The sequence below is a fragment of the Asparagus officinalis genome, chromosome 3, assembly GCF_001876935.1.
Source record: "Asparagus officinalis chromosome 3, Aspof.V1, whole genome shotgun sequence".
NCBI classification, from domain to species: domain Eukaryota; kingdom Viridiplantae; phylum Streptophyta; class Magnoliopsida; order Asparagales; family Asparagaceae; genus Asparagus; species Asparagus officinalis.
The window spans coordinates 112,226,006-112,252,236 of record NC_033796.1 but is presented as its reverse complement, the minus strand read 5'-3'; the positions used below and the strand labels follow the sequence as shown (position 1 = coordinate 112,252,236).

At 39.0% G+C, this 26,231-nt stretch overlaps 1 protein-coding gene across 1 annotated transcript in view; it reads left to right on the top strand.

Annotated features, from left to right (window-relative positions):
• Positions 1-23,398, top strand: part of LOC109835616 (DEAD-box ATP-dependent RNA helicase 22) — a 29,305-nt gene extending 5,907 nt beyond the window's left edge. The window contains exons 5-12 of the mRNA XM_020403587.1: positions 284-667; positions 16,582-16,869; positions 17,002-17,124; positions 17,396-17,856; positions 19,160-19,487; positions 19,868-20,020; positions 20,228-20,279; positions 23,045-23,398. Of these exons, the coding sequence (XP_020259176.1) occupies positions 284-667; positions 16,582-16,869; positions 17,002-17,124; positions 17,396-17,856; positions 19,160-19,487; positions 19,868-20,020; positions 20,228-20,279; positions 23,045-23,085 (1,830 nt within the window). The 3' untranslated portion in view covers positions 23,086-23,398. The remainder of the gene's footprint in view (positions 1-283; positions 668-16,581; positions 16,870-17,001; positions 17,125-17,395; positions 17,857-19,159; positions 19,488-19,867; positions 20,021-20,227; positions 20,280-23,044) is intronic.

Here is a 26,231-nt window from a genome sequence, read left to right as displayed (position 1 = left end):
TGTTATCCTGCATGATTTTGCATTGACGACCTACAGCACACACATACACGAGTTTATTACCCTCTTCAATGTCAACAGCAATGATAAAATTGGGTTTGAATACAAAATCAAAAATAACCGCAAAACCCGACCCGACAGGTTCGCGATAATCAAAATCGCAGGCCGCCTGCTGCTCTCTACATCTCCGGCAGCGTTGGCCTCCAAAACAATACCGCTTCAAAAGCTTGGAGGCCTGGCCATTTCAAACCAATAAAAATTATTAATAATATTACTATATTGCCAGAACAGCAGTCTCCGCCTCCGTGCGCACCACCAAGCGTTCACGCACCTCCGGCCAGCCTCCTGCCGGGCTCCGCCGGCTTGCTTTCTACCTTCTCTTTCCATCCGCTGGGCCCCACAACCTACTCCTCTCACCTCATGTCGGCTTCCCCCCGCGGGGGCGGGGCAGCAGCAGCAGCTGGGGAGGCCCGCTAACAGAAAGTCTTCTTTGAGACTGCGGGCTTTCTCTACGCGGGCCGCGAACAAAGCCCATGAAGTGGAAGGAGGCCCGGGAAGCGAGAGCTGCTTCTTCGCTGACGAAGAGGTCTCGTGGAAGTCTCTGGGGATATCCGACCGAGTCACGCAGTCCCTTTTCGGTGCTGCTATTCACAAGCCCTCTCTAATTCAGGTGCTTTATTCATTCATCCTTTGTTCTTGTATTCTTGTTTTGTTTTTGATGGATGGGGCTCTCTGTGTTTGATGAAATGTCTGTCTGTCTGAGGATTTTGAGTGCCCATGTTGTAGGTCTCGTGCTCTATGGAGATTCATTACCAACCACCTAACAAAGCTAGGATCCTGTTTTATGTAATCCGAAGAGTTTTGAATTTTGTTGCTTTTTGTGACTGGTGTGTACTCTAAAAGCGTTTGATGAAATGTCTGTTTCAGATATGTAGTACCCATATTGAGTAAATTGCTCTAAACCCCCAAGAACTTTTGGCGTTTCTCACTAAAGCCCCCAGTAACTTTTCGAGTTGCAGAAAACCCCGCAATAAGTTTCCTTGTGTTGGAGATAACCCCCATGAATTAGAACAAAGAAACAACAGAAAAAAGGCATTATGAAAGTTATTGAAGGTTTAGTGTAATTTACCCAGAAGATGTTGGGGGTTTAGCGTTTACCCTTGACATTCTCGTGCTTTATGTAGATGCCTTAATTTTGACTAACCAGCTCAGAAATGTGACAAAGGTAGGATTTTGTTTTTAACATGTTGACAAAGGAAAGAAAGATAGTGGTAGGTGTTGTGCGCAGCGTAACCAAAAATCACAAACGAAATCAAAACAAGTACCACAGCAGGCAAGACACCAAATTTACGTGGTTCGGCAATGTGCCTACGTCCGCGGGGCAAGGATGGGATATATCTCATTAATAGAGAAAGAGTACAAATAGAGATTACAATCACTCAATAATCTTACAAACAACAAATCACTCTTGATTTCTTTTTCTCTCAATCTCTCTCACAAAATTACCCATTGGGTGAAGATTACTCCACATACTCCAGATCATACTGTATCGTTTGGGATTCCAGCTGAGGTAACATAGGTTGGGGTTCATGTGGTTTTGGATGTAGATGATGAGTCGGTTATTTCGAGTGCAGCTGGTGGATATAGTTCGCATTTGGTTATGACCGTTGGTTCACCTCAGGTGGAGATATTTGGTTTGTTTATTTTAGGGTCATTAGGAGTTCTATCAGCCGCATATTTGTTGATGATGTTGGAAAAGGGTTACGAACTCTTCTATTGGATTGAGGACCTTTGGAAGCCATTAAGTGAACTACGTGAGCCTTGATTCCTTAAGCAAGAGGATGCGTAGGCAGTCATTTTATGATGCAACCGGTTTGGTGAGTTGATACCGACATTTGGAGTTTGTTCGCATTCTCGTTTGTGTTCCCGACTTATTATGGATTGAGTCCGTTATCGTGGATTTGTTCCATTTCGTACTGGACGCAACAAGTGAGATATTTGGTTGGTATTGATGTCGGTTCATTTTGAGAAAACTTCGCCTAGGTGGAGATTGTTGGGTGGCAGTCGATTTTGTTGAAAATAAAGGCTGAAGAGCTTTCGGTGGGAGGTTAAAAATGGGAGGAACCGCAGTTGTTGACATGGGGAGCCGCTGCAACCACATTTGTGTACGAAGAGAGAAAAGGAGAGAAAGGGGAGCTGAATGATTTGACCAAAGGGGGGATTGATGCCTATAAAGCCCCCTTCCCTCCCTTCCTCTGATTATTCCAATCAATCCATCAGAAGCTTGAGAAATAATTAGAGTCTTAAGCAGAGTTTAGAGAGTATCACCCTCCACCTATGTTACCCGGGTACTTCATTATTGAAGCCGTACCCGTACCGGACACGTACCCGACACTTTCCCGTACCCAAACTTCATGGACACTTCTTGAATATATGCATGCATTTATTACAACATGTACTTAATTATACGATATATGTGTTAATTTAAAACACTTGTCAAAGACTTCCTGGACGTAGAGCTTACACTTCACATCCGTCTTTTGAAACTAGTGGGATACGGGTCGGGTTCGTTTCACTCCATACCCAAGTTCAAAACTATATAGTTAATGGGTTGTTTAGATGTCTAGTAAAAAATGAGTAGTTTACAATTCACGATAATCAATATGATAAAATAAACTCAAAAATATGATCGAAATTTTAATTCTAATGACACATGAAGCAGAAAAAATTATCTCATGTACATTATTAATTCAATATATATATGTAGTTTGAACTCGTACCCAACATTTTACAGTTTTGTCATGTCCCATACCCATAGGTGGTACCCGCACCCGTACCAGCACCAGTTTCCATGCAACTTAGATCTAGGTAATAATATTAGTTCTAAAATTTTAATTAAAGTAAAAATATCCTATGCAAGGAATATAGTTTTAACTTTTGGAATATTGATCTAAAGTGAATTATTTTATATATATATATAGCTGTGTCCCCGTACCCTACTTTTTACAAATTTACCATGTCCTGTACCCGCACCCGTACCCGTATCTAGGCAACATAGCCCTCCATACCCGCTGTGATATCCCAACGATCTAATCAATACTCTCCACCTGCCGAGAGTCAAATGTGACATACCAGCTCAGAATAAAATTAGAAGCCAATACCTGATAACTAAACATGCATCTGAATCCCAAATGTGCACTCGGATTAAATTTCACATCCTCGATGTGACCATATGCTGAGAATCCAAATATCCGAAGCAACCCAGTATCTGAAAAAGCTCTACCAGATCCAAAATCTCCAAACACAGCAGTCGGCGACCTACGACTAAGATGACCCAAATATGTCGAAGCTCCAAAACTCCTTTACAATCCAATGCTCGACAACCAATGTCGATCCTCCTCTAGCAAGGAACGACCCATCAAATCTGTCATATCATCTCGTCGCCCCAATGTTTTCTCTCCAATGAAGTGTCAAACTGCCGTGAGCTCAGCACAAACACAGAAAAGAACAACAGATTACCTTTCTGTCAATACACTTCATCTATTGTTGACTACTAGGACTTCAAACCAACGGGAATTGGTTGCAACTCATAAATGCCTAGAACAATTACCAACTACAGAAACCAAATATCGATTACCTCCCAATGATGTCTCCTTGAAAGGCCCCCAAATGCCTGAATGAATACCATCTAAAACACCCATCGATTGATGGATAGAAATGCCAAACTCCACCTCGGTCTTCTTGCTCATCCCAATGTGCTCAAATGATTTTAATCTGCAGGTTAAAGCACTTCTCAACAAACAATGCACGGTATAACCAATCAAATATCCCAACCTCAATAAACACCACAGTCTAGCCAAATCGAAAGAAATCGTCAGCTTTCTACTAATCACCGTGTTCCCAATCAAATAATATAAATTTTTCCTCCTGACGCCCTTCACCACAACCATGGACCCAAATATAACCTTCAGAGATGCATCATCTAAGGTCACCCTATAGCCTCTTGTCTCTAAAACTCCAAATGAAATGATGTTCTTCGTAACTGCGGAACGAACCTCACTTCATCCAACTCTCGAATCACCCCGTCACACATCGTCACATCCTAATACGAACGGTGCCGATACCACCAATATGACATTTATGATCATTACGCATGGGTACGACATCCCCTCTTTTCAACTCCTGAAAGCTGGAAAACCAATCTCTCCTAGGACAAATGTGCTATGAAGCACCCGAATCCAACATTCACTCTGTAGAGTCGGCATAACAAACTGACGATAGTGCTAATGAGTAGCTTGAAGAATCTGAATCTGAATTGTTACCACTAGCCTTGGTAACATTTACCTCTGAAGCTTGAATAGCTTTCCTCTTATTCTTCTTGGCTCGATCTGTCAATTTTGGACAATCAGACTTCCAATGTCCATCGTCTCTACAAAAAACACACTGATTTCTACCAACTACAGGATGTGCCTCACTTGGCTTTAATTTTGAGTGATTAAATGGACGGTGGTTTGGACTATGACCTCTCACTGCTAATGCATCTCCCGATGCCTTCTCGGAAGGTTCACTATCACTCTTCCTTAACTCATAATTAACCAATGCTGAGGTCACCTTCTTATAACTGATAGTGGTTCTACCATTAATCATTGTAAGGACAAAGGTATCATAATCATCCTCTGACAATGAACATAATAACAACATCGTCTTGTCTTCATCTTCTACCATGATATCCACATTGGCCATATCTGTGACGCCCCAGGGTTCACACAAGGCTGCAGTCTCAGGTGAAATCCGGATTGACAAATCTGCCAAGCATCAAACACCATGCTACGACATGTTTCACCATCACAATCGTTATCTCTCTAGTGGAAACAATAAATAAGTGAAGGTACATACAGACAAATAAAATAGAAATATAACAACACTGGATGAACACAGAAGAAGCATAAGAATATCAATAATGAGCCCAACTGGAATAAAATAGATATATCTCTGAGTCTGAACTGAGTCTCAAATACAATGAGTCAAGAAAAAAAAAACAAAGTCTTACAATAGTTCTCAACTCTATGAAATAAAATACTAATCTGGAGTTTGAAAAATAACCAACTACATGTGGAGTTCTGAAATGACTACAAAATATAATAAATAGCTAAACGGACAACTAAGATGTCCCATCAACCTGCGACTCTTCGTGCGTCGGACTCGCTGCCTGAAAGAGGGGAAACAACGAGCGTCAAAGCGTTAGCGAGATCATCACTACCTCTCCCCAGAGGAAGGGGTAGGAGTATATAGAAAAAAATAGAGTCATTATATTCATATATCAAATCATTCATAAAATTCTTCATGAAAGAAAAACAACAGTCATGGAAAAGTACTCCAATCTCCAACATAAGGAATAAGTATCTCATCTCGAAGTACATCCGAGTAACCTGCTCTAATATAAGAGGATGTCAGCTAAAACAAAACGAAATACATCTGCCGCTCATAACGGGTGTGCCAAAAATCTCAACATAAATACCCTACTCACGGGTAGTCTATCATGGAAGTACAAAACATAACTGATCAAATATCTATGTATGCATCATCTTGTGCTATAACGATACTTTTGTAATGTTCTTACTCAATCGCTCTGTGGCAATAGGATTTTTATCTCCCTATCCGGATGCATATAATAACGATATTTTTGTAATACTCTTACTCAATCGTTCTGCGGCAAATATGTTTCATCTCCCTATTTTTGGATACGTATAAGACAACATTATTCAATATGTGTTTATCAATCTATAGATCTCATGTCAAGTGTGTGTCAATCTAACACAATCTAGCATACGAGCACAAAACTCGGTGTGCGTGTCCACATCTGAAGTTTACCATCATCCCAGGTGTTTAACAATCACTAATGTCAGTCTATCATCATAGGGTCGAGAAATTTGTTCGACAACCGAAAAATAAAGCAAGTAAACATGCACAACCAAAACCAACTGGCGGTGACCGTGGCGGTCGATCGCGACGAGCTCCAGAGACTACCCAGGTCTCTGTCCTGCACGCGGTCGACCGTGGCGGACGACCGTGAACCCTGTTTCCAGTTTCTCCAGATTTTTTTTTCGTGTTGTGTTCTCGTCGTGTTTTCGTGATTCAAACATGATAAAAACTTTATGAAACTTGCATACAAGCATGGTACAGCAGATAGAATTATCTGAAAACAAATCAACATATATAAATCATAATTTTATGCATTAGATTTACATTCAAAACCCTAAAACATGCATAAAAGCTCAAAACAACAAATCAAACTTCTTTCTTTAGTTTAACCATATTTTAGAATCATCATCAGATCTAAATCACATCTGTGAAAACGTTCTTAACCTTTTTAGCATGAAAAGACCTAATCTTTATACATATAATACAAAAGAATTGTCTTTTATACATAATCTATTCGTTTAGGCTCTATAAAACATGTTTAAATCTCTTTAAAAACGTTTTAAAAAACTGGGAGGGGATTAGTAGAGATGATACTCGTCTTTGGTTGTAGTAAAACGTGTTAGAAGCAAGGTTGAAAGAAAACTCCACTCCAAAAGCTAAGAATCACCCGAAAAATCCATTTGAAAGCCTTCAATCTTCTCCAAGAAATCAAACTAGGGTTTGGGGGTTTTGGTGGCTATTAGGGTTCTTAGGAAAACTGAGAAAATCGTAAAAAATTCATATATATATCAGGAAAAAACGAATATGGGTTTAGAAATCCGAAACCAACTCAAAACAGGAGAAAAACAGACTGCAGGTCTCGCGGTCGACCGTGGCGTTCGACCGGGCTGCGGTCGACCGTGGCGGTCGACCGGGCTACGGTCGACTTCGACAGTCGACCGGACTGGGGTTTCCCAGATTCTCATGAGTTGGCCATATGTGCATGTTTCAACACTTCTATCTCTCATGTATGAACTCGTTCATACTCAAAACACATGGTACTATACCATTTAATGATATTTATCATACTAAATATCCACATCCATAATTTATCACACATAAACTTTATTATTCATAAATTATCAGGGTTTTACAATATCCGATAGTAATTTTGTAAAATTATTAACATGTTCTCTAATGGAAACTCCTCTCTTCATTTTAAATTGGTAAAACCTCTTCTTTAAATGAAGCCTATTCTCAATGCTCTTCGTCAAATACTTCTCATTGAGTGTTTCCTACAACCGTTTTGCCGATGTTTCATTCATTACATCATAAATCAAATCCGATGTCAAACATGATCTAATAACCCCACATGCTTTACTATTTATTTTCTTCCAAACATTTTCCTCCATATCAGCGGGTTTTTCTTGTAATTCATGAGTCTCCTCCAAATTTTGGACATCTATTGCATCAATCACTTGACACCTCCACAATCCAAAATTTATATTGCCATCAAATTTTTGAACATCAATTTTTGTATTATTAATGTTCAACTCTTGTATCGTCTTAGTCAAGGACGATCCCGATGTACTTGTTTCGGTCATTTTCAATCTAATATCTAAATTACGTAACTACAACTTAAATTGAAAAAGAGCAAAATTAGGGTTTGTACCTCCAAACGAGAATTCATACTAAATCCTCCAATTGATTTGTCCACCACTCCTTGGAAGATGAAATTCCTTGTAAAAATCCCTAGTTTTCTCCTTCAATCCTCCAAATCGAACCCCAAACCAATCCGGAGCTCTGACACCACTTGTTGTGCGTAGCGTAACTGATGAGGACAAGAATGACATTTCTATATTTGTATTTGAACTTTAATTATTTCAGTTTTTAGTAGTTAATTTGAATTTCGGATTTTAATTTAAATTTGGTAGTTTAGATTTGAATTTCGAATTAGGTTTTAATTTGGTAATTGAGTGATTTGAGGGATTTTTATTTGTTTCCTTTTTTGTTTGCACGTTGTGTGCACGTAGTAGTTTTCTTTATAATAAGATTGTATGAGACTTGAGAATTATTGAATAATTGAATGAAGAATAATGAAAATTTGTTAATTGACTATTGGTGTGAAACCTAGGTCTCGGGTGTAAAACCCTAGGCCGTTCCTCTCTCTCTCTCCCCTTTTCCATAGCAGCTCTCCCCTTTTCCATAGCAGCCGACAAACAACCCAAACTCTCATCTCTTCTTCAACCTCTGCTTCCCCCCTCCCCCGTCCACCGAGCCTGCGAAGCACCATCCACTCCCCAAACGCGCTCGGCTGACGACGCGCCACACACCCTCCACGGCATGACGCCGCTTCCCGTGCCTCCTTTCCCCCTGTTGTACAGCAGCATTACAACAGCAATGCCTCTCCTCCGTCTCGCTCAACACCGCCATCTCGCCCATCGTGCCCAACAGCCACCAGCCCCACCCAATCTGCCTCAAGCTGCAACCATCAGCTCCGCACCGCCCGAATGCAGCCAACGCAAGCCCAGCGGCTGTCGCCTCAGCCTCCTCCCTGCCGCTTCATCGACGCTAACACCGCCAATTCCCGCTCCACCATCCGACCCCCGAGAGCCCCTGAAGACCCCGAATCTCCCCTGAGATCGCTGCTTCTCTCCACCTCCGAGCATCCCCGTCGCCGCCTACGTCATCCAGACATCTGCCCACTAGTCGTGATCCGTCAAGCCACCATGTCCCTCTCGTCATCCTCCAGTCCCAAGCTTGAACTTCCTGGCATCGTCGCTCGCATGGCTGCCCAGTTCGCCGCCACCTCCGTCGCCCTCTTCTTTCCTCTGAACGAAGACAACATAGAGAAGAGATTCAAACATATTTGTGAAGTGTGTGGGTTTGTTGATAAGTTGGGCTTTGGGCTTTGGGCTTCACTTTAGCAGCGAATGGGCCTTTGGATTTTCTCAACATTCCGAATAATAATCCACGGAGGTTTCGTTCACTAAACTCAGAACTTTTCTGTTAATTTCAATTTATTTAGCTAATTGCATGAGTATATCACCTCTAAACTATTATCTTATATTCACTGCGTAAATTATGTTAGCTTGACTTGGTCATTGATGACCAAATCAACCACTGTTTCTCTGTTGAGAGAATGGTGGAGAACGTGAATCATGGGTGGTTGAGAGAAAATCTCTCATGGGGGCGGATCTGAGGGGTAGAGATGATGGGTTAAGCCCCTATATAAGGAGGATCATTCTCCTTGAGAAAATGCACCGAAAACAAAAGTAAAACCACCTACCCATTACCGGAGCCCCTCAGAAATATCATTTCTTCTTCCTCTTTGCTTATCAGAGTTCAATCACTGGTATCAGAGCCATTCTCTCTCTCTCCTTATTTTTCTAGTTCTTGAAGAAGAAGAGCTCTCGGTTGAAGAAGAAGAAAAGAAAGGATTCATAAATCCATTTTTCTAGTTCTTGAAGAAGAAGAGCTCTCGGTTGAAGAAGAAGAAAAGAAAGGATTCATAAATCCAGCGGTCATAGCCATGTCTCAAAGTTTATAGCCGGTCAAGTCATAGCCTACACCCTATTATTTCATAGCCTAAACCAGCGTCTTGTTTCCTAGCTAACCTACTGTTTTTTTTATAAGCCTAGTCTAGCCTATTGATAGCTCATTTGTCAAGACGTTTCTCATTTTAAATTCCTACATCTTCCCTACTGTTCATCCAGCCTAGTTTTTCATAGCCTATTAGGCCTTCAGTACTTTGCATCCTCCCTATTATTTCATAGCCTAGTTGTTTCATAACATAGTTTCAACTTACCAATCATTGCATATTGGGCCTTTGCATTTGGGCTTGCTTGACCAGTGGTGTATGCTATTTTCACACTCCGAGTGAAGGCCTGTTTCACCTATCCAAGTGGAGGACACCGCGCAAAGCTGATTTCACAGAGCAGATCATCTCCATATCCAGTTAGAAACGACGTCAAAACTTCGACAACAGATTCTTCGGTCAACACCGCTAAGTGACGACATTGCTTCTATTGGAGTTTCGTTTCTCAACTCACAAAAATCAGGTTCATTTTAATTTAATTATTTATTTATCTAACTTTATTTTTAGTATAATTGTCAAAATATCAACCTTACACATATTTTAAAATTAATTTAGTTTTAGTTCTTTACCGAATGGCTAGTAAACTCGTTCTATCAGAACTAGGGAAAATTGACAAATTCAATGGCAGTAATTATGATATGTGGCATAGAAAAATAGGGTATGTTCTTATTCATGATAATATTGATGATATAATCGAAACCACTGCTCCAACCCTTACTGATAAATCTACACTTGAAGAAAAGAAAGGGTTTGAACAGTGAAAGTCGAAAGATAAAAAGACGAAAAGTCTTATGCTCATGTTCATGGAAGATAACTTAATCAAAGTTTTTGAAACTTATAAGACTTCCATGGACATGTGGAATGCAATAAAAGAAAAATACGACACTGCTTCTGAAGTTAACATTCAACTCCTCTTGCATAAGTATAATTCTTGTCATATGCAAGAGGGAGACAATGTCGTAGAACATATAAATAAAATGATTGTCATGGCTAAGGACTTATCCACTGCTGGGACCGAAATCCCTGAAAGAATGCAAGTGGCAACCATTTTGAATAGTCTTCCCCCTTCACTTGCTGTGGCTGCCACCACATTAAGAATGAATCCTGCCATTAAGTCTGTCACTGATCTTCCTATGCACCTAGCGATAGAACATGACTTAATAGCCAGTAGGAAGGAACCAGAACTGAATATGATGCAGCAAGAGCTGAATTATGTCCGCCAGAGACATAATGCTGGAAGCTATAAAAACCCTGGTTCTAGTAAACCACAACCACGAGGACCGAAATCGCAGCAGTTCAAGAGAAAGAAAGTACCCCGCGGAGCCTGCTATAATTGTGGAAAGTTCGGGCATTTCAAACCCAATTGCCCACAAGGTGAAAAGCAGGAGAATAAGGGAGGCTATAAGCATCCAGAACAAGGGGGTACTAGCAAAAGAGAATTCGTCGGTGTGACGGAATGTAATGCTGTGATGACGGATATCAGTGGTTGGTGGATCGACTCCGGTGCGACTAGGCATATCGCAAAGAAAAAGAATGGAGTCGTAGAATTCACCGAGCTGAAGAAAGGAGAACAGAGAATCTATATGAGAAATAATACCTATATCGATGTAGAAGGTATTGGTTCGTATAGATTGGATCTTGGGGACAACATTCTTGTCCTCAAAGATGTGTTCTATGCGTCAGGAATTCGACGCAATCTGATCTCTGTTCCCAGCTTGATGAAGAAAGGACTGGAAGTTAGGTTCTATAATAACAGAGTTTCTATAGGCAAGAATAATAAAGTGTATGCTATGGGTAAATATGAGCCCGAGCATGAATTATGCATTCTTTCAGTAGTTTGTAATAATTCTGATAATAAAATTTTGAATTTGAACTACTTGTCTTGTTATATTTCTGAATCTGAATTGTGGCATTCTATACTAGGACATGCTAGTATTTCAAAAATGAAAGAAATTATCAGAATGAACTTGCTTCCTGCACTATCTAATGTTCAATTGCCACCATGTGAACATTGTTTAACTGCTAAAATGACTAGAAAACATTTTATTGGCGGACACAGAGCCAATGAACTTTTAGGGTTGATACACTCGGATATTTGTGGTCCCCTAAGTATCAAAACTCATAGTAATAAAGAATATTTTATTATTTTTATAGATGATTATTCTAAGTTTGCACACGTCTATCTTATATCCAGAAAATTAGAAGCTTTTGACTGCTTTAAGAGATATAAGACAGAAGTTGAAAACCAACTTGGATTGAAAATCAAAATTTTGAGAACTGATAGAGGTGGAGAATATAATTCTAAAGAATTTGAAAGTTATTGTGTTCGGCATGGAATTAAAAGGCATACGACAATGCCGTATACGCCACAATAGAATGATGTTGCTGAAAGAAAAAACAGAACATTATTAAATGTAGTTAGGTGCATGTTGTCTCATTCTGGTCTCTCTAAAAACTTTTGGGGAGAAGCATTGTTAACTGCAAACTACATTTTAAATAGAATTCCTACCAAATCAGTTGTATCTACACCTTATGAATTATGGAATGGGAGGAAACCTAATTTGAGTCATCTCAGGAAGTGGGGATCTATAGCCCATGTTCTCATTCCATGTCAACTTAGAGATAAATTGGATTTTAAAACAATAAAGTGTAGATTCATAGGGTATTCAGAAAAATCAAAAGGTTATAAGTTCTATAATAAAGAAAAAGGAGTCATTGAAAGCAGAGATGCTACATTTCTAGAGAATTTAGAGGAACAGGAACAAGTTCAAGAGGAAATAGAACCTCTAATTGTAATAGATGATGATTATTACAGTGTTGTTCCCACTAATGACTCTGATATTATGAATGAACCTAACCTTGAAAATGATGAAATACCTATGGAAAATAATGTACCTAATCAACCAGTTGTAGGTAACAAAAGGCAAAGAACACAACCTTCATGGATGGATGATTACTATTTGTATTCATGTGAGTCATCATGTTTTTCGGTAGATACAAATATAGAAGAACAAGATCCCTTAACCTTTTCTGATGCGATGAATTCGCATGAATCAGCTTCATGGCTAGAATCTATGAGAGAAGAACTTGATTCTATAGAAAAGAATAAGGTGTGAGAGTTATGTGATCTACCAAAAAATAAAAAAACCATAGGATGCAAATGGGTGCTCAAAAAGAAATATCGTGTTGATGGATCTATTGATAAATTTTCAAAGCACGGTTAGTTGCCAAAGGCAGGAATAGATTTTCAGGAGACGTATTCTCCTGTAGCTAAATTTGCATCCATTAGAATTATTTTGGCTATTGTTACATATCTTGATTTGGAGTTGTTCCAAATGGATGTTAAAACTGCATTCCTTAACGGAGAGTTGAAGGAAGTAATATATATGCAACAACCTGAAGGTTTTCAGGTGAAAGAACATGAACATAAAGTTTACAAATTAATGAAATCTCTATATGGTTTAAAACAGTCTTCTAGACAATGATATCTTAAATTTCATGATGCAGTCACTAAACTTGGTTTTATTCAAAATAAATTAGATAATTGTGTATATGTCTTGAAAAGTAGGAGCAAGTTTACTATATTATCCTTATATGTGGATGATATATTGCTCGCTGGAAATGACATAGAAATGTTGAATAAAACCAAGGCAGATCTCAGCGAAAAGTTTGAGATGAAAGACATGGGAGATGCATCATATATTCTTGGAATTCAAATAATTCGAGATAGAAATGTGAGTCTAGTCAGTCGATATCAAAGTAATCCAGGACCAGTACATTGGGAAGCTGTTAAAAGGATTATGAAGTATATCAGATGTACATTGACTCATAGATTAGTTTATCAAGCTGATTCGCTTGAACTCCTCGGTTATTCCGATGCTGATTTCGGAGGTGATAAAGATGATGAAAAGTCCACTTCGGGATACTTATTTATCTTTGGAGGAGGAGCTGTTTCTCGGAGTAGCAAGAAACAAGGGTGTGTTGCTAGATATACGCAAGAAGCTGAATATATAGCTTGCAGTATGGCAACTACACATGCTGTCTGGATAAGACGGTTTTTGATTGATCTTGATCTCAATTTGTTAGAAGAACCTATTGATATTTATTGTGATAATCAAGCAACAATTAGCTTAATCAATAGTGGTGCGAATAGCTCCAAAGGAAAACATATTGAGATCTAGTATCACTATATTCGAGATATTGTAGAAAATGGAGAAGTCAAAGTGACTTATATCCCTACTACAGATATGATTGCTGATCCTTTGACAAAAGGAATACCAGCGGAATCTTTTATCAAACATGTAAGTTTGATGGGACTTAGGAATAAATAAGTCTAAGTAAAATTTCATGAATAATGAAATAAGAGTTACTCTCTACGGATAGTGGGAGTAATGGTAAGCAGAAATATCCGATCTCACGGATAGTGGGAGGCATGTCACTTGGTTAATTTGGTCAAGTGGGAGATGTTAGCTTGACTTGGTCATTGATGACCAAATCAACCACTGTTTCTCTGTTGAGAGAATGGTGGAGAACGTGAATCATGGGTGGTTGAGAGAAAATCTCTCATGGGGGCGGATCTGAGGGGTAGAGATGATGGGTTAAGCCCCTATATAAGGAGGATCATTTTCCTTGAGAAAATGCACCGAAAACAAAAGTAAAACCACCTACCCATTACCGGAGCCCCTCAGAAATATCAGTTCTTCTTCCTCTTTGCTTATCAGAGTTCAATCAAATTATACATGTGAGTTGAGAGTACTGAACATGTGACTGCTAAATTTTGATATTGATCTTAGAACATGCGAAAATGATAATTAATATTGCTATTATATTGATTGAGATTGGAATTGTTCATGATTATTATTACAAATCTTGTTAAAATCCATCTGTCACGTTAGTTGTTTTGAGTTAATTTCCTGCCGAAGATCATAAAATTTTGACGAAACGATGCGTTGTTCAAATTAAATCGCTGATTCCGATAGGCCCCCTACCCCGTTTCGCATCAGTAACCAAAAATCACAAACGAAACCAAAACAAGTACCACAACAGGCAAGACACCAAATTTACATGGTTCGGCAATGTGCCCGCGTTTACGGGGCAAGGAGGGGATATATCTCACTAATAGAGAAAGCGTACAAATAGAGATTACAATCACTCAATAATCTCACAAACAACAAATCGCTCTTGATTTCTTTTTCTCTCAATCTCTCTCACAAAATTGTCCAAACACCAAATCCTAATCACTCTCTAAACTCTGCTTAAGACTCTAATTATTTCTCAAGCTTCTTATGGATTGATTGGAATAATCAGAGGAAGAGAGGGGAGGGGGCTTTATAGGCATCAATCCCCCCTTTGGTCAAATCATTCGGCTCTTTCTCTCCCCTTTCTCTCTTCGTCCACAAATGTGGCTGCAGCGGCTCCCCATGTCAACAACTGCGGCTCCGCCCATTTTTGACCTCCCACCGAAAGCTCTTCAACCTTCATTTTCAACAAAAGCGGCTGTCACCCAACAGTAGGGATATTTTACGGCTCAGTTTTGAGTGCTTAGCGCAACTTCACTATATAGGTGATTTGTTTCTGTAACTTCCTTTCACAGGCTCTCCGAAATGCCTGATTCATACAGTAAGCTAAACTCTTTTCCAGTATTACTGTACTCATACTGAAAAATATTATGATAAGGACGGTTGTTTTCTTATGAGGGGATGAGTCGGGCACTAAGAAAGAAGTAGGCATAAATATATATTACCCATAATTTGAATTTCTATAAAATCTCTCAACTTCAAATTTTGCACGTTAAGTGTGAACTCAACTACAAATTAGTTGCACTAACCGCCACAGGATCTCAAACAGTAAGTCAAACATTTGCATGAAGAAGAGAACCCATTGCTCTCTTACCTATTTTTCGGATATATATGAGGTAGTGTACACCAGGATTTAGATTACGGTCATGGTAAATAAATATCAGACCTAATCAGATTTCTCCCACACGAAATTTAATAAAGTAACCAAGAGCCAGGGAAACTACAGGATATAAAAGAAACATCAATGTTTTTACATAATTCAGCGGATGCTGTATCCCTTGGGAGAGCACATAATATCTTCCTTGTTGTCTTTGACGTGAAAGGATCACTTGCCTTCTCATTGGAATCCCAGTGCAAGCTGAGGAAGATTTCTCTCTTCTACTGCATGAATCCAACCTCTCTCTTTAAAAAAATTGCTTTCGTTTTTGCTGAAATTAGCGACAAGTAACGTTTATAGGACTATGAGTACACTGCTTGAAGAGTCACAAGGTCATGTCCATCCATTTTGCATAGAAGAACCCACTATCTAGCTTCATGTCAATTTGCGTTTAAAACTGAATACTGTATACTTTTTTATACTCCATTCGTCTAAGTACAGAGTTCTCTCTGACTAATCAGCAGCCACAAAGTCAATTTCAGCCAACCAACTGAGCCTTTATTCACTTAACTGGTTAAAACATCGGCTTTGCTGATTTCTCCTATTTAAGGGGCATAGTTTAGAAACGCTAGATGCTGGACCTGCGCCTAGTGCCTAGGTGGGCCTAGGTGAATTTAATATTTTGTTTAAGTGATGGTGGAGGAAGTTTTGCTGAAGGTCGGAGGACATGGAAGAGCTGTTCATAGTTGGTGGAGGAGGCTGGAGGATGTTGGAGGAGGTGGAGGCAGGGCAACGGAGGAACTCATGACCAAGGCCTAGGTAGGTGGCGTAGGTACCGCTTAGGCGTAGGCGGACGCCTAGACTGCTTTTTAAAACATTGCTAAGTGGCATTATTCCCAATCAAATTGAAGATGTCAACACAATTATCTGTGGTTTCACTCCTCTAGGATTATGGTAGACTCTCTTTAGTTGCTTTTCTCTTTATAAAAGTATACCAAAGAAGTTCAGACTGAGTCTCAACGTCTCATCTCTGGAGTTTGTTAGTTCGATCTTCTTTTTCTGTTTGTTCTTATGGCTCTCCAGCTGAAAGCAGACTCCATATTGCCTAGCATTTCCTGCATTGTCTTCAACGTTTAAATTTCTCATATTTAATTCCTGAGACGATGATTGGTGGTATTTATTAATTGCAGGCTGCTTCTATTCCACATATTATTGAAGGCGGTGATGTGATTATTGCTGCTGAGACTGGTAGTGGTAAAACACACAGCTATCTTGTTCCGCTGATTGATAAATTATCCGTCATTCCTGAACATTGTAAGGAGACTAATGCTTCAAAAGAAACTCGTCGAGTACACGAAATATCTCTGGTTCTTTGCCCTAACGTTATGTTGTGTGAGCAAGTCGTTCAAATGGCCAACTGTCTACTCAATGATTCGGGCAGACCACTTGTAAGGATTGCTGCTGTTTGTGGGGGACAGGTAAAGTTTTCTCACATCCATCATTGAGCACTGACTAATAAGGATATTTATCACATACAACTGAGTGCAGGATGTGTAATGATCTTTTAATTCTTAGAAAAATCTGCTTAATTGTGAAATGTTTGGCTGCAGGGATGGCCTGTTGTCCAGCCTGATATTATTGTCTCCACTCCAGCTGCACTTTTGAATTTCCTCTTTACATATGATTCGGAAATGAAGCGCCGGTCTGATTTTCTACGAAGTGTAAAATCTGTGGTAAGGATTGACTCACTTCTCATCCTCTATAGGCGATGATGATCTTGCATATATCTTTGACGCAATAATTTTTGAACATCTCACTATGAAAGTCTCATGCAATGATTATGAAACTTCACTCATCTTCCCACAACATCATACCTTTCAAATTTGCATAGTAGTGTTTCCTATCTTTCCGTTATAACAGTAAGACTGCTATAAATTTCACAGCAATTACTGTTATTTAATTTTAGGGCAATGCCCATTGTGCATTGATATTGTTTCATTGCAGGTATTTGATGAGGCAGATATGCTTCTCTGTGGAAGTTTCCAGAACCAAATTATCCGTCTCATGCATATGTTACGTTTCGATGAGAAATTATTATCTAGAATGGAGAATTCTGAACAGTACAGTTCCTTGAATGTGACCAATGAATCTCATGTGGATTTGGGATCTGAAGAGTATGATACACAACAACTTGTTGGGGATCACGAAGGAGACGAAGTTGATGAAGGAGAGGATGTTGGCAATGGGGATGACATTGAAGCTCTGAAAGGGGAAAATAAAGGTGAAACTAGCATGAAGAAGGGTTGGAGGAGGGTTAGAGAAGTTTATAAGCGCAGTAAGCAATACATCTTTGTTGCTGCCACCCTTCCTGGGAGTGGCAAGAAAACCGCTGGTGGGGTATTGAGGCGAATGTTTCCAGATGCCATTTGGGTCAGTGGAAATTATCTCCATCGTCATAATCCTAGGTATGTACCTCTCCTGTCACCTTGATTCACTTGTGTACTATTGCAGCTTCAGACTTAGGGAGTGATTCTGTTTCTTCTATGACTTCCGCACTGGTACTCCTTGATGTGCCATGTACCTTTCAAACTTCGTCGAACTCAATGAATCCTTAAAAAATACATGCCACTTGTGCTGTTGCACTGTTAGTTAACCACTTTTTATTTTACACGATAGAAGATTTTCTTTTGTTGCTACTAGTAATTAAAGTTCTGCTCTGATAATGCCATATTAATCTAGTTAGAGGTAATGTCACAAAATGACTGTGAGGTTCCAAAACATCCATAATATGTAAATGGCAGAAGTAATTATGCCCCTTGTAAGGAATGAGGGTTAAACATGAGTCTCTAAAATTACTGCTTAATCGATAACATTTAGAGGCTCTCAGTGGAGTAAGTAGCCTGAGGAATAGTTTCCAGAGACGGATCACATGTTGAGTAGTATAGCGTATACCTATTTCAAATAACCATAGTTACTCCAAACATTACATAGTCCAAATATCTTATAAATTATAACAGTGTAATATGTTATATCAAGTCCAAGTGTGTTGTATCTAAATTAAATATGTTATGCCCATTCTAATATTACTTATACCTGAGCCAAGTGTGCTATACCTGGTCTAAATGTCTTGTAGTTTGTATGTGAGTCTGTGACTGTGGTATTCTTTCTTAAGATATGCTAGCTTTGCTTTTCTGTCTCTAAATGTGGAACTGATTTGTTTCTATACCCATTTTTACATCACTACCAACTGGATATGTTGGAGAAGAATAAGAATAAAGAGAAAAGTGCATAATTGCATATCAAATTTTCAATACATAGCCTAGAGAGGCATTTTGGGTTTTAAGAAAAAGTTATTTTAAGAAGAAATCAAGTTGACAACACTGCGTTTTCAGGTTTGTTCTGTAAGTAGTTGGGTATCAAAATAAATGGCAGTCAAAATTGGAGTACGGGGAGAGATTTCCTTCCATGTAAATTGTTGGTCTGAATCAGATCACAAAGCAATATGTCAATTGCTCCTAATTTTATGCCTTTCTTTTGGTTTAACTTAACATCGCAGTTCTTTTTTTTTAAAATTGATTAAGTAGACTGTATAGTTCTGTTGTCATAGTTACCGGTCACATGATGTGACTATGTCACTTAGTTGGATGCTCCTATGATTTTTCTTTCGCAAATAATGCGAACCTTATATATTGATATTATATATGATGTATGAAGTAGAACTCTAGATTTGAACTAATCTTAAACTTTGGCGTGTTAGAACTTTCTCAGATTGGAGCAGCGATGGTTTGAAGTTACAGATGACACACAGGTGGATGCTCTTCTAGATGCTGTTAGATGTAGTCATAAGGATCACCATGTGAATTCTTATCTCGAGGTAAACCGCACCATGGTATTCACAAACACTGTTGATGCTGCAGAATCAGTAGCTAAAATATTGCAGAGAGTTGGTATCAAATGCCTTTCTTACCATAGTGAGACCTCTTTGGAGGAAAGAGCAACGAATCTCACCACATTTCGGGAAAATGGTGGGGTACTTGTCTGCACAGATGCTGCTGCTCGTGGTCTTGACATACCTAATGTTTCACATGTTATTCAGGTAAGATACTATATGAGTATATTATACAGTACAATTTCTACATGTTCACTTAGTTAGAGATTTGCTTCATCATATAAATGCTCATGGTTAAATTATTCTAGTCTCAACGTTAAATTAATAATAGTATAGATTTTCTGACATCCGTCAAACAGTACCATTTGCTTCTATATTCCATTTAATAATCACTTTTAATTTAAAATTGTCAAATTTGATCTTCTACGGCTGAGGAAGTCTATCTTATATGCTTATCAATCAAATTAGTTTCTCACTGTAAAAGTTAATTGGATTCTGCCCTTGTATTCTTTCAATCAAATTAATTATGTAAGTTACACTGTCCTTCTCTGATTGCCTAATGACTTATTTCCCACTGGGAAAATCAGGCGGAGTTCGCAACTTCTGCTGTGGACTTTCTACACAGGATAGGCCGTACAGCGAGAGCTGGTCAGTCTGGAATTGTCACAAGTTTATATAATAAATCAAACCAGGATCTTGTATCTGCCGTTCGTCAAGCAGGGAATATGGGGCTCCCAGTGGTAATTGTTTTTATTTAATTTCTAAACACAGCAAACAACCGTGAAAATGAAACAAGAAAGCTACTGCTATATCTTTGTCAACGTACCACTAGACTGTTCTCTTATTCCTAATGTGATCTTTTTCTATTGATGTCAAATTCAGATTCCATTTCATCTTTTAACTTAGAATAAATCCATTGATGAGTTGGAATTTTTGACTGTGAACAGGAGAATGCATTTAGCAGGAAACGGAGCTTTAGGAACAAGCTTAAGAAAAGAGGTATTCAGTTTTCTAGACTAGATTCATTCTCATATCTTATGAACCTGCCTTTTCAAACACTGGCAATTTCTTCTGTTTTCTCTTTCTACTCGCCTATCACTTTCTAGACTATTATTTGGGAAGTACATGAATGCCAGATGCGATTTATACAGTTGCATCCACATGACTTTAGTATACCTCACATTGTAAAGCTATAAGTGAAGAGTTTAGTTTTTAATTGGCACAATAGTTAAGTTGTATGTGTCTGCTAGTGTCCAATGACATCTTTTCTCTTGACGATTAACATGTTGAGGTAAATTAAGTCCATGTTCGTGATTGTGATTCAGTTCATTACTGTACTTCATTATCACAAGTTTAAGTAGGATAATTTTGAGAAGATAACGGTTCAGGATAAGAAGCTATTTAGTATTTAGTTGATCCAGCAGGCTAACCTTGTTCTTGATAATTTTATAACTGTAATGCAAAGATGAAACATCAGGAACGTCCAGTTTTGAATGATGAGAATGCTTTAACTATTTGACCTTCACGTTTAGGGACTCTACCCGTGTTTAATTTCACTGTAGAGTCTGGTTAGCAAAATTTCACGATCGAAAGTTTTTTTTTTTTTCATTTTTGATTTAGCTTATCTGAACCCTACACAGTATATGTGTAGAAGCCCTTATTTATTCTCCATTCTTCCTCTTCCCTTTCTTCCTTTTATTATACTAATTAACACATACATCTCAGGATAACCATACTACAATAAAAGATGTATGTGTCTACACTTATTTTATGACACATATAAAAGTGTTATTTTATTTGTAAAAGATTAAACATTAGTAACACAAATAAAAAGTGTAGCAAATCATGATGGTTAAACATTTATGATGATTAAACATTTATGATAGTATGTAAGCTAAAAAACTCCATAGTTAAGTGAGCTTTGGTGAGAGTAATTCTCAGATGGGTGACCTTCTGGGAAATTATAGTGTTAAATGATGACACTCTCTATAGTTTTGATGGTCTAGACACAACTATGTATCACTACTTTCACGTGTTACGAGTTTTGTGATACTTGTATGTATCACCACGCTCGACATATATACGTATCGTGAGTTTTGTAATACATCCTCAAAAGGATAAATTTTCAAAACCAACCTATTTAGAAACTTAATTGCAAAAACCTACCTATTTTTCCAAATTAATTACCAAAATCGACCCAGAAACTTGGTCGATTTTGGAGAAAAAATTACAAAACTTCATGGCAAGTCCCGTGAAGTTTAAGGTCCCCGCTAACAGCTTTGGCTAGGGGTATATAAGTTCACGGGACTTGAAGTCCCGTGAAAATTTTCAATTCAGCTAACTTCACGGGACTTCAAGTCCCATGAAGTTTCAGGTATATATTCCACCTCTTCTTGCCCTAAGCTCCCCGTTGTCCTCTACTTCCATGGCGGCATCTTCGTCCTCTTCTCGCCCGTCTCCGGCCTCGTCCACCTCTCCTCCGCCGCCCGCCCTGCCGCCTACGACGACGACATCGATGCCCTCCTCTTCCTCCGTGACCAGGCTCTCAGCCCTACCGACCCCTGGCTCGGATCCCACGCTGACTTCTCGCACGTCTCCATGGGCTCCAGCGCCGGCGACAACATCGCCTTCCACCTCGGCCTCCCCTTGATGGGCCTAAACCTAGCCCCGTTGAAGATCAATGGGCTTATCTTGAACCAGCTCTATTTCGGCGGGAAGGCGAGGGCCAAGTCGGAGGCGAGATCCAGGGAGAACAAGATCTTGCCTTTGGCTGTGAACGACCTGATGTGGGAGCTAGCTTTGCTGGTGGGGGCCGATAGGGACCATGAATACTGTAATCTGATGAGGGTTTCAGTGGAGGGGGAGAGGCTGTCGAGGGGGTTCAGCGGGGACCTGCTGATCGATCGACAACAGAAGTTCGTGAGGGCGATGGAGGGGCGAGGGAGTTCTTTCTGCCAAGCTTCCTGGAATTGCCTGAAACTTCACAGGACTTCAAGTCCTGTGAACTTATATACCCATAATCGTATGTATTAGCGGGATCTTAAACTTCACGGGACTTGAAGTCCCGTGAAGTTTCGTAAATTTTTTCGCTAAATTCGACCCAGTTTCAGCCAGTTGGCTGAAACAGAGTCGAATTTGGTAAATAATTTTAAATTGGGTCGTTTTTGACAATTAAGTTTCTAAACAAGTCGAATTTAAAAATTTGTCCTTCTCAAAATGTGTGGAAAGACGATCTCCAACCACACTTTTGGTATGTGTCGCATTTTATTTGTGCGACACAAAAATGTGTTGCGTAGAGACAAAAAATGTATTATAATTTACAACTTTTGTTGTAGTGCCATAACAACAATTCATGTCAAATTTCACTAATCATAAGAGTCCGAATGAAGATGATGAATCAAGTTTTCTTTTTTTTTCCTCCTCCTGTTGATGGGGGTGGTGTAAGGCTAAAATTTTCATTTCCAATAAGAACCAAGATTATGAAAGACACTCATGAATCACAAATAATCTTCAACAAATATGGAAAATTGGAGAATACTGTGATATAATTCCTTCTCTCTTGGTGGTCTATTCATCGACTCCTAAAGAGTCGGTCAAAGTGATTCCATCCATCTATTAATTCTTCTCTTATTGTTCAATCTAGTTTTTTCTTTAGCTGTCTAATTCACTTTTTGCACTAATATACTTTGATGAGGTTCCAAAATGTAGGAGGAGGAGCTTATTTATTTATTTTATTTTTGTTGTTTTTGTATTTATTTCTACAGGTAAAACCAGCGCTAACCATGTACGCAGGGTCGCAGCATAGATTGGCGAAGAATTGCAACTCCCTGGAGTTACATGCATTTGTAAAACTTTTACATATGTGGATGAAATTCTTGGACCTGCAGAAATTTTTTCTTCTTGTTTGGTTCCATAGACATTCCTGTAACCACTGCAAAAAAAAAAAAAAAAAGGGTGTTCTCCTTCCTCTTCATATTGCGTAACCAAAAGAAATGCCCTTTTTTTCCTTTTAATGGGTCAATTTGTACTGTTAGTTCCATAGACACCGGATTACGACATTTTGGCTTGAATGTTTTCTTACAAAGAAATCTATGAATTTGTGTTTATAGGTATTCGTATGATTTAAGGTGCATTCTGCCTGGTTTTGAAATTCGAATTTATTTTGAAAACTCATTTAATTCGCCTGCTGACTGTAAACGCAAAGTATGACAACAAACCTTAAAGCCAGGATCCTCTACAGGCCAAGCTGTATAGAGGAAGGAAAATGGTATAGGCACACCACCAACCACACCTTGGGGCACACTCCCCTCTCTCAACTACAGTGTATGGGGCCCACATGAAACTTTTTTAAAAATTTCATGTGGACCTCATGCACTGTAGCTGAGAGAGGGGTGTGCCCCAAGTTGTGGTTGGTGGTGTGCCTGTAGTGCCACCCATAGAGGAACTTTGCAACTGGGGCTCACATTTAATTCTTGACCAATGCCACAACTGCACGTGGCTGAAGATTTGGTTAGATGTTATGATTGACATGCAAACTTAACGTTGTTGTAATTTTCTTTTCTTTTTCTGTTTTAAGGGTTAAAAATAAATAAAGTTTGAGATCGTAGATTTGTTTTTCTTCGTCTTTTGGCATGAGTTCCTTTTCATAAACCCTAGCCGTCACATTCCACCCCTCATAAACCCTACCTGACACTGTTCATCCGTGGTTAAATTTTTTTTATTAAGCTAATTATTTAGCTTATTAATTAGATCTTCAGCTAATTATTTAGCTTATCAATTAGATATTTATATATATATTCAGCTAATTATTTAGCTCCATGCTACGATCAGTCGTTAAAAATCTCTTTGAGATATATGATAAGTCGTTCTTTACGGGATGGTTTGGACTAATTACTTATTGATGACTAGTTGATTATTTAATCAATATGTCCTTTTTGGATCATTTGTTGTTAAATCATGTAAAGGATAATTTGTTGTTGTATCTTAGAAAGGATCATTTGTTGGATCCTTTGTTTGTCGGAAAAATTGTGAGAAAATTGAGAACAAAATTTGTATTAATCTCCCTAACTGACTTAGGAAAGAATGAATACAATCTCTCACAGTAATTTCTCTCTAACTGACTTAGAAAAAGAAATTATAATTTCTCTTATCGGTTTCCTGATTTACAAAAGAGAGAGGGAATCGACAAAGATCCTTCCCTTTATTTAAATCTGGGTTCTTTTTGGTAGCGATGGGAGTTTGAATCTTGTATCCCGTTGACGATTCGAACACTTCACTTCGTGGAATGTTAGCCTATTCCTCTTGATGTGACGTTGGGAAGAACTTGCGAGTCAAGTTTAAAACTCTAGAAGAGTTAAGAACTTTGAACGAGTTTCAGAACTCTATAAAAGAGTAGAACTCTATAAAAGAGTTAATTTCAGAAAGGAAAATGATCCTTTTAATCGAAATCAGAGAATAACTGATCTTCAGTTCTTCAACCGAAACTCGGTTCAAAAGCCAAGGCCGAAAAGCTCCAAAGCTTCAACAAAAAGCCTTCACAAAATACTCCAAGGGTTCCTCAAGATTGCCCACCCTCTTTCCAGCTGCGTAACCAGCTATTTATAGGGGTTTAAGGGGTGTAACTAATCCCTTAAATTACTCCTTAATGGGGGCTTAATGGTCCCATTAAATGCGTGTAACCGACCCCCTTAAATTGCTCCTTAATGGGGCTTAATGGCCCCATTAACTGGGTGTAACCCCTTAAATCACTCCTTAATGAAGGTTTATGGGGTGTAACCGCCCCCATACATATCTCCATAATGGGGGCTTAATTGCCTAATTAAATGGAAAACCGTTCAAGTGATTTGAAATGGTCAAACATGATGTCTGCGTTCTAGCTTCAAAATGTGAGGGTGAGCCTGGCGTTTGGCTGTTGAAACGCAGGGATGTGACCTCTGTGTTTTGTTGTTGAAACACGGGAATGACCTTCGCGTTTTGTTGTTGAAACGTGGGAATGACCTCTGCGTTTTGATTTTAAAAATGTGGGAATGACCTTTGTGTTTTGTTGTTGAAACGCGGGAATGACCTCCGTGTTTTGTTGTTGAAACTCGAGGATCGCGCTTGGGCTTGAAGAGATCGTTAATTGTAACCTCTTTTCTCAAGTTCTGTAAGGATCGTCATATTGTAATCCTTATATTTGATTCTTGAAGAAATGAAGATTCTGGAGCTCATCATCTTTCTTCTCCATCTTCATACTGATGAGGATTAGTTATCTGCAGTGATTTTTAGACATCCTATACCAAAGTTTTCGAAAGTTCGCGGTTGACTAGAATGAATTTTCGAAATACTTTGGATCTCAATTTTGATCTTGGAGCTGTTGATTCTTTGTCGTAAAGGAGTTGTTCCCTACATTCGCTTCGAAGGCATATTGGTTGAAGGGATTTGTCACACAAGACCCGTGCAAGGGTGAGCACCATGCTTCTTCTTTTGAAACACGGAGGTAAGCCTCGTATTTGGCTTCTGAAACGCGGAGGTGGACTTCTGCATTTTGATTTTGAAATGCGGGATTGGCCTTCGCGTTTTGAAATTAGAACGCGATTCCTTGCGTTTTGATTTTGAGACGTTTGGATGACCTCTGCATTTGGTAATGGGAACGCGGAGCTGACCCTCGCGTTTTGATTTTAATACGCGAGTATGACTCACGTTTTGAGATTGGAACACGGGTCTGACCCTCGCGTTTTAATCTTGAAACACGGGGCTGACCCTCGTGTTTTGAATTTGGAACGTGGTGATGACCCTCGCGTTTTGACAATGAGCACTTGTTATTCTGTTGAAAAGACCAAGTTCATGGGGGTTTAACTGCTAGACGTGTGATGTTAACATAACAGTAATTTGAGATTTATCATCCTATTAAAGAGGATTAATAAATTAATTTTGTCATCATAGGTGTAATATTAACTTGATGAGATTGTA